This window comes from Brachyistius frenatus, unplaced genomic scaffold (genome assembly GCF_029030835.1).
Source record: "Brachyistius frenatus isolate BFR_SWC_R1_liver_20210118 unplaced genomic scaffold, ASM2903083v1 Contig_206, whole genome shotgun sequence".
In the NCBI taxonomy this organism is placed as follows: domain Eukaryota; kingdom Metazoa; phylum Chordata; class Actinopteri; family Embiotocidae; genus Brachyistius; species Brachyistius frenatus.
This window is the reverse complement of record NW_027210805.1, coordinates 86,995-97,940: the sequence shown is the minus strand read 5'-3', so window position 1 is coordinate 97,940 and position 10,946 is coordinate 86,995. Positions and strand designations below refer to the sequence as shown.

Sequence of the window (10,946 nt, the reverse complement as noted above, 5' to 3'; positions counted from 1 at the left end):
CTCGTTTCAGCCCCCTTTTTTTTTTTCTGCCTCGCAGCATCCCAGCGATACCAATTTTACAACTTTTTTTGTTTTTTTTTGTTTGTTGTTGTTGTTGTTAGTCTCCCCCCCCCCCCTTTGTACTTTTTCACTCGTCCCCGGGAGACAAGTCAATTCCCTGGGAACTAAAGGAGGTTTGCTCGTTCTTTTCTTTTATCTTTTTTTTAAATTTTTTTATTTTTTATAATTATTTTGTTTTTGGGGGGGGTGTGGAGGGGTGGGTGGTACTTCCTTCGGGGCTCCGCATGGATGTGGCAGCGGCAGAGGGGATGTCTCCGCCGGGTATCCGACTCCGGAATCGAGCGACGCAAGTGATGCCGAACCAGAAGAAGGTCAAAGCGAGGCGGAAAAAGCGAAAGGAGTTGGTTTTGATCCAGATTTGCTTGTTCGGCGGCTTGCTGCTGGTCGTGAAGGGCTTTTCCTACTTGGCGGAAAATTCAGGTGAGGAATTGAAGCCGTAGCTATACGCGCGTCTCCGGCTCCGGGATGCCGGTGCAAGGGAGCTGAATTACCCCCTTCCCGCCGCCTCCACCCCCCCCCCCCACACCCCCCTCTATCAGACAGCTCGTTTGTTCCGTTGCTTTTCGTGTTTGCCTCTTTAACGTTTCTCCTCGTTTTGTCGCCATACTCGCAGCCGTGTTGTCCTCACAAAGACACGTTAACGTCCCTTTAAAAAAAAAAAAAAAAAAAGAAAAAAAAACGAGCAGCTTTTGGGAGTTTAGGTGTGAAATCATTTCCGACGGGACTGTGTGGTAAGATATTTGTAAAAAAAAAAAAAAAAAGAAAAAGAAGCCTTTTTCAGGAACTTGATTTCCCACAAGTCAAATTGCAATTAAACAATACAGACAGTCAAGAAAAGAGGAGGTTAAAAAAAAAAATGAAAACATCCTAAAAATGTAATAACAGCAGGCTAATATTAATCAAATAAACAGTAAGTGAAGAGAAACGTGCATAAAATGCAAATATGCAAGGTATCAAGTGCTCAAATGCAACGTACAGTAGATTCATAGTAGTTAAACAGTGAAATAACCGTAAACTATTGAGTGTTTCTCTGTTGATATTCTCCCCAAATCTTTCTCCAGTTAATTTTTATTTTTTTAATTTTTTAGTTGAATAATGCTCCCAAACAGGAGCAAAACATACCAAAAAGTGTGTGTTTACGGGCTCTTTTTTTGCACGCCGGAGAGAGTGTGACCTGAGGAGGCGTCGCCTTCTGTCATCCAGGTACACAGCTCGCCCATATAACGGGAATTCATGTGAGCTTTAACTCTGGGAAACTATTCAGGGCCGAGGGATGCGGAGGCTCCTGCGTGTTCAGGTGTTTCAGCTGCAGGGCGGTGAAATCAGGGCAGCGAGCCCCAGGGTATAAAGGCCTTGCACCTCTCTCTCCAGGTTACAACCGTCAGCGGTTACACACTCCTTTTTTTTTTTTTTTTTTTTTTTTACAAGCAGTCACCCTGACACCTAATAAAACAACTGCAGTTCTTCCTCCACAGCAAACATCTGCAGCTCTCGACTCAACGTCTGCATCTTCCTCCCGTTTTTTTTTTTTTTTTCAATCCATCTTTGGCTGAACTTGATTACTGAGTCAGCGCCGGCTAAAGTGAGATGTATTTATCGCTTTCCACGGACAGAAGGTCCTGCATGAATATTCATCCACTACTGATTTTGTGCATCATCAGTGAGATTCGTCCTCGCCTCTCCTCCCCACGGTGTGTCCTTGGTTACGGCGGAGACGCAACAGTGCTGCTTCTCCGCATGTGCTCGAAAAAAAATAAAAAATAAATCAGAGACGACGAAACACTTAATGCACCCCCCCCCCCTTCCCTTCCCTTGTCCCCATTGTGTGCTTGTTAACTCTTAATCAGCTTGCTGGAATATCAATTAAAGTTGATTATTTATGATTTGCCTTAATTAAGTTCTGCTATAAATTGAGCTTGATGTTTTGTGGATGTGGGAAGCGGGGCGCGCTCACCGCCTCCTCACAGTGGCACATTAATCATTCCCACACTCCTCTTCCTCGCTCCGTGTGCAAGATAGCGAAAAGATATGTGAGGGGGGAGGGGTGGGGGGGAGAGAGGGGGGGGGGCAGCATTGCGCTGGCACGCAAAAAAAGACATCCTCACACCGCTGCGGTGCGGTGGAGGTGAGGCTAGGTGAGAAGTTCAGCCGTGCCCCCCCCCCCCCCTCGAGGACTGTTGAATAACTTGGGCTCTTTTTTTTTTTTAATTCTGTTTGAATCCCCTCTCTCAGGCCAGACTTGTGGTTGGCAGGGTGGAAAGGCCGGCTCGCTCCTGCTGGGCTCTGTGAAGTATGAAATGAATTCATTGGTGTTGCTGCTTTTCTTCGAAGAATGTGCAGATGTAGCCACAGTTGGGAGCCCCACTTTGTGCGCTGTTGCCCCCCCCCCTCCACCACCTCCTCCTACCAAGAGGATTTTGTTTTGGAAAATCATGAAATTCCCCTTCAATGTATGAATTGGGAGGTGTGTGTGTGTGTGTGTGTGTGTGTGTGGGGGGGGGGGTGGATCACACTAAAGTGACACATCTGTTGAGCACTCCTCTCCCCCAGCTGTTCTCCACCGTTACATAAAGAATCAAACTTTAATGCGACAAAGAAGACGAGCCAGGACATTAAAAATACAACAAATCGCTTCGACAAGCACTTTTTTTTTTTTTTTTTTCCTACCTGCAAACGTACCCTGCAAAACAAACTGGTTAAAAGCGAAGTCCAAAAAAAACAACCTTAAAAAATAAATAAAAAAAAAAGCGGTCGTATCTTCGTGTAAACCTGTCAGAAAGTTTAGAAAACATTTAAAAACAGGACAACTTTTAGACTTAAAATGAAGAAGAAATATTTCAGATTCTGCTTTATTACCCAGGCGATCAATCAAGGTCGGATTTCCTTGAGCTGTTTCCTTCCGCTGAAGCAGCGTTCAGGTGGATTTGATCGACTCATCAGAGGTACATTCAAGTACGACAACCTGCGGTTATTGATCATCAGAACATTGCTGACGAAGCAGCATTTTAACGGTGGGACAAAAAAAAAACCTCCAGAAGTCCCGAGATTGTTTTCTGAGGAAAGAGAAGCTTTTTCACATCACGGCTGGACTGAAGATCTCTGAGGCGGCAAACGACGGAGGCCTGTGGATTTTTCCCAGACTGCAAGTAAATCGGATCTTCATTTGCAAAGTTGGCGGATCAGATTTGGTGTGTCCGGACGTCGACGGCCTTTTCTGCAGGGGTTGCCGTGGTAACGGCGTACGCGTAGTTATGCTGGCGCCGCGGTTTTCCGACGCTGAAGCGCGACAAACTCACCTTAACCCCAAGCCGCCAGACGTTTCCTGATTAAATCGTCTCGTTCCGGCGGGTTCCTTCTGACTTCGCCCGGACCAGAGGCCTCCTCCCAAAGTGCCAGCAAGACAGCTGGTTCGGGCGTCTGTCTCGCGGACTTGTTGTTCTCGTTTGTCCTCCGTGGCGGCAAAATGTCCAACCTACGAAAGCGCCGCTCGTGGTAGCGTAGATGCTGCTGAACTCTGTCTCTGAAAATGACGTCACCTGTCGCGCGCCTTAAGAAATCCGATCTGTGCCGGCAGAAATTGCCTGGAGGGGTTACGTGGACGAACCTGCTCGACCTGCTGCCGCCGCGACCCGACGCTGGATAAGAGGAAGAAGATGGACGGACTTTTAAAAATAGAGCGATGCAATCTGGATATGACAACAACAACAAAAAAAACAAAAAAAAAACAACGGATTTGGTCTGGCGCACGATATCTTTCCAAACTACTCGAATGCAACTGTTGCAGTGACCCACGGTTACGATCACGATAATACACGTAGGCGTGTCTTTGAAACAACGACAGGTCACTTGAAGGCGTAATGAGACAACGTAGAACGGCTGTCGAAGTCCATTGGAAGGAGGGGACAGGAGGCGGGGCTCGGTGGCGTAAGTCACTCATTTTCACCCGAAAGGGGCGGGGCACCAGTCTCGCGGCAACAAAGTGTTTTGTAGAAGTGTTTTGTTTTTTTTGCTATAGAGTTGTTGTTTTTTTTTAGCCCGAACCACGTGGGTTTCCTCGTGGTTTTCTTTTGTTTTTTTTTTGCACACGAAACTGACACGCTTCCCTCTAGTGGACGGGCGTGTGTGTTGCATCAGAGTACAGCAGGAAATGGCTCTTAAATTGATCAGCGAGCGTATTTCTACTGCTAACAACATGCCCAACTCGAACTCAAAACATTTATTTCGGGCCGTCTTTCTGCTGGCGCCGTCCGGCTCGACAGTTGTTCCTCATTCTGTTTGTTTGGCTCACAGAAGTGGCAGCATGTTGTCAAACCTGCTTTATTATTTTTGTAAGATTTTCCAACTCGGAGAATTACACAGATGAACGCCACGACTTTGGTTTCTTTCGGTTTATTTGCTATCAAGGTATTTTGTACCGCTCCAGCGTCTATAAGCGCCCGCTTGGTTTAAAAAAAAAAAAAAAAAAAAGGTTTCGGACTCCACATTTTTGCGCATGAAAACGTTGCACCCCGACGGACCTCGATTGTCTTTTGAAAGTACTTCTTTTCCTGTGACACCCGTCTTGCAGGTTTCGACGCCTCCACCCTCGGCGGCGGCCACGATGAGCGGTGGGTCGGGAGGAGGCTGCTGCAGGAAATGGACAACAGCAGCCTGGAGGAGCTGGAGGGTGACGGAGAATCCAAGAACTGCACCGCTCCAGGTAAGACAGGATGAAAGAAAGAGGACACCCAAGTGCCCCCCCTCCTCCCCTCCCTCCCCTCCTCCCTCCCTCATAAAAAAAAAAGAGAGGCGAAAGTGGGAAACAAATCATCTTCACCCCACATGTTCTGTCGTTCTAACCCCCCCCCCCCCCCCCCCACACACCACCACCACCACCACCCCAACCCCTCCCACAGTTTTCTCCTCTTAACGTGGGGTAACCCAGATTGTGAGGTCAGATGATTTCCCATGAGCACTAGTTACAGCAGGCGGTGACATATTCTGGCTGCCTCAGCGGTTTTCACTCTCCCGTCTCCGTCATATCTTTTTTTAGGATCCTGCAGGTTTTTAATTCTCACTCTTTTCCACTTCTCAGCGTTCCCTCCACCGTCTCGCACTGAATTCTCTCTTCGGCTGCTCCCCTCAATGGTGGCCACATCTCATAAAAAAAAAAAAAAAAAAAAAAAAAAAATCCCTGTTTCCATGGTGACCTTTTTATCCCATCATCAACGAGCAACTTCTCGTTTGAGGCGCTCGCGGATGGCGTGTGAGGATGCTTTGTTTGTAAAGTTTGAAGTCAGCCAGCGCCGGCGAGAGGGATTGAAATCCAACACCTTGCAACTAACTTTCAAATTTAGAAAACACTCAGCTTCGTTTCTCACTCCCCCCCCCCTCCCCTCCCACCCAACTCCCCCCCCCCCCCTCCTCGGAGGGAGCGGCGGCCCTCTCGTGAGCTCATTAGGCAAAATGACCGTCATCAATCTCTCATCTCACCCTCCCAAGGTCGCCGCTGTCATCTATAAAGGGAGCCAAGGTCAAAGTTCGACTCATTCTCCTCTCCTGCTTATTATAAAGTAGCTGCTCTTTCCCTCCTCTCGCTGCTAAAATTAAAAAGCACCCGCCCCGGTGGCTTCGGCCCCCGCCATCCTCCTGAGTTTTTTTTTTTTTTTTTAAATAACCTCCATTTTCTGAAAGTCTCGGCCCCCGCGCAGGTGATTTCTGCTCCTGAGACGTACTCTTCTGGGGCGGTGGAGGCGGGGGAGGGGGAGGGGAGAGGGAGGGGGAGGATGAAGGCGGTGAGTCATCCTTCATCTGACCTTTTTGAAGGGAAAGAATTGGTTTTGATGTGGGAAAGTGAAGGAAGTGGAAGCACATGTTTGTCCGTTGTGTTTGGAGGGTGGTGGGGGAAAGATCGGGAAAAAAAAAAAAAAATTCGTTCCAGAAAATGCGAAAGAAATCAGAAATGTAAAACAAAAAAAGAAAGAAAGACGGAAGGTAAAGGTGGACACGCGAGACTGCAGTTTGCGTCCAGTCGGGCTGTCGATGTTCATTTTACCAGTCTGGACGAGCGCTGCTGCAAAATCTGCATGAAGCTTTGAGACGTGTGAGGAATGTCTTCAAGTTGAAACTTGAAAATAAAAAAATTAATTAAAAAAAAAAACTGTCTCACGGATGCGGAGTCAAAAACCAGCATTACATATTTCAGTTTTTAAACTGAACTGTTGGTGGTCGGGTTGCATTGTGGGAAATGAAGGCGCCAGCTTTTCTTCTGGTACGAAACAGAAGACATGCATGGAAATAAACAAGTCAGCAGCTCTGCTGTTGTATAAAACGTTTCAAGACTTTCACTGTTGTCATCCAGCCAATGTTGAATCATTCGGGAATATTTTTCATTTTGATTGACAGGCCTGGCGTCGCTCTTTTAATGACATCGTCTCGTCGCCCCGCCTCCTTCTTCGTCTGCGGTTTAATATCAGATGTGTGGAGAGTTAGCGCCCCCCCCCCCCCCCCCGTGGTGTACAGCGTTTGATCTGATTATGGGTACCTGTCAGTATCAGTAATTTCTTTGTATATTTAAGTCGTTATTTACGAAATGTTTGTTTTCACAGCCTAAAGGGCAAACGGAAATGAATTCCTCTTAATCTCCACGAGCTTCGTTCTTCAACTATGATCTGGGTTATTCTAATATTAGTGGCACACAATGAGAAATATCGTTTTGGATTATTTGGATGACGGTTAATCGTCATCTCAATTTTCCCGACAGCCCGAGCTTGTACTCGTGCACACAACGGGTTGTGTGTGTGTGTGCGTGTGTGTGTGTGTGCGTGTGCGTGTGCGTGTGTGTGTGTGTGCTTGTGAGCCACACAGAGTCGAGTACGAGGCGGGCTGATGACGAAGGGTCCCGACGTGAGGAGGATGCGTCGCGGCGGAGGCTCTGATATGATTGTTGCCTGAAATTAGAGGCCCGCTGATCAAAAAAAAAAAAAAAACCCGCTCGAGGGACGATGGGGAGAGAGAGAGAGAGAGAGAGAGAGAGAAACGTCTCACATGAAACCGCAGTCGCCATCACGTCTCCCTGATTTTAATTGTGACGACCCCGCCGCTGCTGTTGATTTCGTACACTTCGCCCCTCCCGCCATTCGCCAGTCGAAGATGGGGAGGGGGGAGGGGGGGTCACGGGCGTCGGCGTCGTCGGCGTCTTCGTCTGCTTTCGGGATGGTTTGTGGCTTCGGTGATTATTTCTCTCTCCGTTCGTTTCAACAACAACAACAACAAAAAAAACCCAAGCGAAGATTCGTGACCGCGTGTCGACGAGGAGGCGAAACACGGAGCCGTCGCTCTCCCTCCTCTTGAACTTCCTTTTATCACTCGGCCACCGAACAAACAAAGAGTTGATCATTTTGAGGGCTCTCGCTGCCCGGATCCACCGTCCGACGCTGCGTTTTACTTTGACGCTGCCTCGCACTTCTGGCGAGGAAAAAAAAAATAGGAAGAAAAATCCATTACTTCTTGAAGATGTGTGAGCAACGGGGAGATTAGTCAGACTGTCGTTTTCATCTGCAGCAAATCTGATGAGATGAGATGAACTTTTCAACACACACACACACACACGCACGCACGCACACACACACACACACACACACACACACACACACACACACACACACGCACACACACACACACTTCTCTCTCCCTTTCAGTTTCCTGCAGCACATCGCCGTATCTCTCCTTTAGGTGTGCAACACATTTGCAAACACAGGTGTTAATGTAATGTAACGCTGTGTGATTAGACTGATAGTTCGGGACCCCCCCCCTCTACCTCCCCCCCCCTCGTGCACGTGACTGCTCTCCCCAGGGGTCTTTCCCCGGAGGCTGTCCTCCTCCGTTATTAAACATCCTCTCCGCTCGGCTCGGCTTCGACGCAACACTCCATTTTAGGAAAGGAGGCTGCGATGACTTAATCAGGGCTTCCCTGTGAGGAATGCGATGTGTGTGCGAGCATGCGCGCGCGTGCGTGTGCGTGTGTGTGTGTGTGTGTGTGTGTGTGTGTGTGTGTGTGTGTGCGTGCGCCTCAGCCGTGAAGAGTAGTATTGATTAATGCAAGAAAGCTGGCCCCTGGTTTGTGCAGCGAGCAGGAGAGAGAGAGAGAGTGTGTGTGTGTGTGTGTGTGTGTGTGTGTGTGTGTGTGTGTGTGTGTGTGTGTGTGTGTGTGTGTGTGTGTGTGTGTGTGTGTGTGTGTGCATGCGCGCCCTGGTTGGCTCAGCGTACATGTGTTTATAGGTTTGGTCTCATGCCTGCCTCGCTTCACGTGGTGCAGCCTCGCTCTGCCGCCCCCCCCCCCCCAGACCCCCCAGACCCCGCCCGCCCACGTGCCCAGAGGGGCCGGTAAAGTAAGCGGGCAAGCGAGCATCGGCGTTGACACAGCTAATAAATAAATCAAACCCGGAAGAAAAAAAAATGAATAAACTAAAAATGATGCAAAGCCTTTCGACAGGAGCCCCTCCACTAATCAAACGCAGGACTGACCCAGCGAGCGCGTCCCCGCGATGATTTCCTCGGAGAAATCAATTCCTCCGCACTAACATTTACATCATTAGCCGCCAGTGGGCCGCCGCCGCCTCCCGAAAACACCGGATCAACAGCCGCTGCGCACGGCGGCGAAGTTCGCTCGTGACCGCCCCGACGCGACGCGCAGAAGTCGTGCCGTGTTGTTGTTGTTGTTGTTGTTGCTGCGCGAGCCGGAGAGCTGCGAGTCTCGGGGGGAATACGGCACGATCAATCCATCACGGCAATTAGCCGAGTGGAGCCGGAGAGAGTCTCCTCGGCATCAGCTCCCGCCGCTCCTCCCTCGCTCTCCCGTTCCCACAAACATCTCTCCGACATGATGTTTCATTTGTCTCCCGCTGCCGTTTTCCTTTATTTATTTATTTATTTTCCCGTCTCGTCGATTGTCTTCTTCTTCTTCTTCTTCTTCTTCTTCTTCTTCTTCTTCTTCTTCTTCTTCTTCTTCTTCTTCTTCTTCTTCTTCTTCCTCCCACTCACGCGGAGGAAATGCTTCCCAGTTCCTCCTGCTGAATTATAGAGGTCAGGTTGTTTGCCAGCAGCAAAAAAACAACAACAACAACAACAACAACAACAAAAAGTGTCTCGACACACCTTTCAAAGATTCATCCCGCCGGTGTGACCGTGAGCGACGTCGAGGCCGTTTTTCCTGAGAGCCACGAACATCTTCCTTTTACTGACGCTTTTTTTTTGGTTTTTTTTCTGGAGTTAGAGCACGCGCGACTCGCGAACGGAAGATAAAACCGGCTGTTTGTGTCGCCCTCAGTTGTTTATATTTGTCATTTTATATTCCCTATTAGATAATAAAGAGCCGACAGGAAGTTAGAAGTCGTGATGTTGATTTTAATTACGCGAATGCTTAATTGTCTCGTGTGTTGTTTGGTTTCAGTCGACATGCTCGTATCTCGGAATGATTTAAAAAAAAAAAAAAAAAAACCACTCATTTTTAAAATTCCTTTAATATTTGAGTTTAATGGCGGTACATGACTGCAGATGTGGAAAAAAAAAAAATTCAACGCGTTCTGTTTTGCATGACAAAGCCGGTGTGTTTTTAAAAAGGTGTTTGATGTGCTTCATGGATAAAAAATATTTCATTCATCCTGAGGATTAGCTCTTCGCACGGCGGCGACGCCGAGAAACCGGGAGGCTTCGGCGATGATTGACAGCTCCGCAAATTATAGACCAGACCGTTTGAGATCTACCAAAAGACACGAGCTCGTTAACAGCGAAACTGAATTCATTGTCCTCATCAGAGTGAGAGACGCCGTGTGATAATGACATTAAACGTAACTGATGGACGGACGGCTGATTTACCAGAAGCTGTAAAGTTTCGTCTGTTGACTGGTTTGGAAACAACCCACAAAAAAAACCCAATTAGTTTGTGTTAACAAGAAAGTTCCTCTTTCTGGTTTGTCGGATAATGTTGCAGACTTTTCTTTTGACAGTTTATTGGTGCAACGTTTAAGTCGGAAAGTAGTAAAACATGCTTCAAATGTTAGCTTTTTGTTTAACTTGAGGTTTTTTTGTAGCAAAATTCGTTCTTTAGTAACGTGAGTTTAGATGTTTTTTGTTTTTTTTGCTGAATCAGCTATTTGTTAGCTTTGTTCGCTGTTTTTTTAATTTGAGTTTAGCTGCTTTTACCAAAATGAGCAGGTTGTCAGACTGTCAACACCGTTCACATCTACCGTGAACGTACTGAGACGTCTGAGGGGAAAACGTTTGCTGCAGTACCGAACCGTGGCGCCATGGCAACAAGGTTCAGCACTACGAATTTCTACGACTTCTTTAAAAAAAAAAAAAAAACCCCCAAAAATCTGATGTTTTCTCTGCTCAAGTTTCAGGTCTGTGGTAAAATGTTCATGGAGCAGAACGTGTTGAACTCGGCTTGATCGAGAGACGCAATTTTGAATACTTACTCACGAGTCAAGTCAAAATTCATTTGTATCGCACATTTAAAACACAACAAAGGTTGCCCAAAGGGCTGCACATCGACAAACAGTCATGCACTCGAACAGACTTGATCGATAACAACAAGTAACATCAAAATCAAGACAAGCTAACATGAGTGACACAAAAGTACCAAGTTGTGGTCTGAGCGGATAGCCCAGTGACAATAAATAGGTTTTTAAACGGCTTTTAAACATTGGTGAAGGGGAGGTGACGGTTGTTCCAGAGCTGCAACAGCGAAGGCCCGTTCGGCCCGGGTCGTCATTTTTGATCAAGGAACCACTAATAACTGTTGGTCGAGAGACCTGAGTGAGAAAGAAACATTAAGATTTAAAAATCAATTTGGTTAATTCAATATGAAATGACAGTCTGAAAATGCATTTAAATGAGGCATCGAG

The 10,946-nt window shown here is 47.4% G+C and overlaps 1 protein-coding gene across 2 annotated transcripts in view; it reads left to right on the top strand.

Moving 5' to 3' along the window:
• Window positions 1-241: 241 nt before the first annotated feature.
• The window catches only part of LOC138633085 (sodium/potassium/calcium exchanger 3-like), a 51,282-nt gene continuing 40,577 nt past the window's right edge, over window positions 242-10,946 (top strand). For both annotated transcript variants that reach the window (XM_069719107.1, XM_069719108.1), the window contains exons 1-2: window positions 242-480; window positions 4,628-4,759. In XM_069719107.1, coding sequence (XP_069575208.1) covers window positions 285-480; window positions 4,628-4,759 — 328 coding nt within the window. In that variant the 5' untranslated portion in view covers window positions 242-284. The remainder of the gene's footprint in view (window positions 481-4,627; window positions 4,760-10,946) is intronic.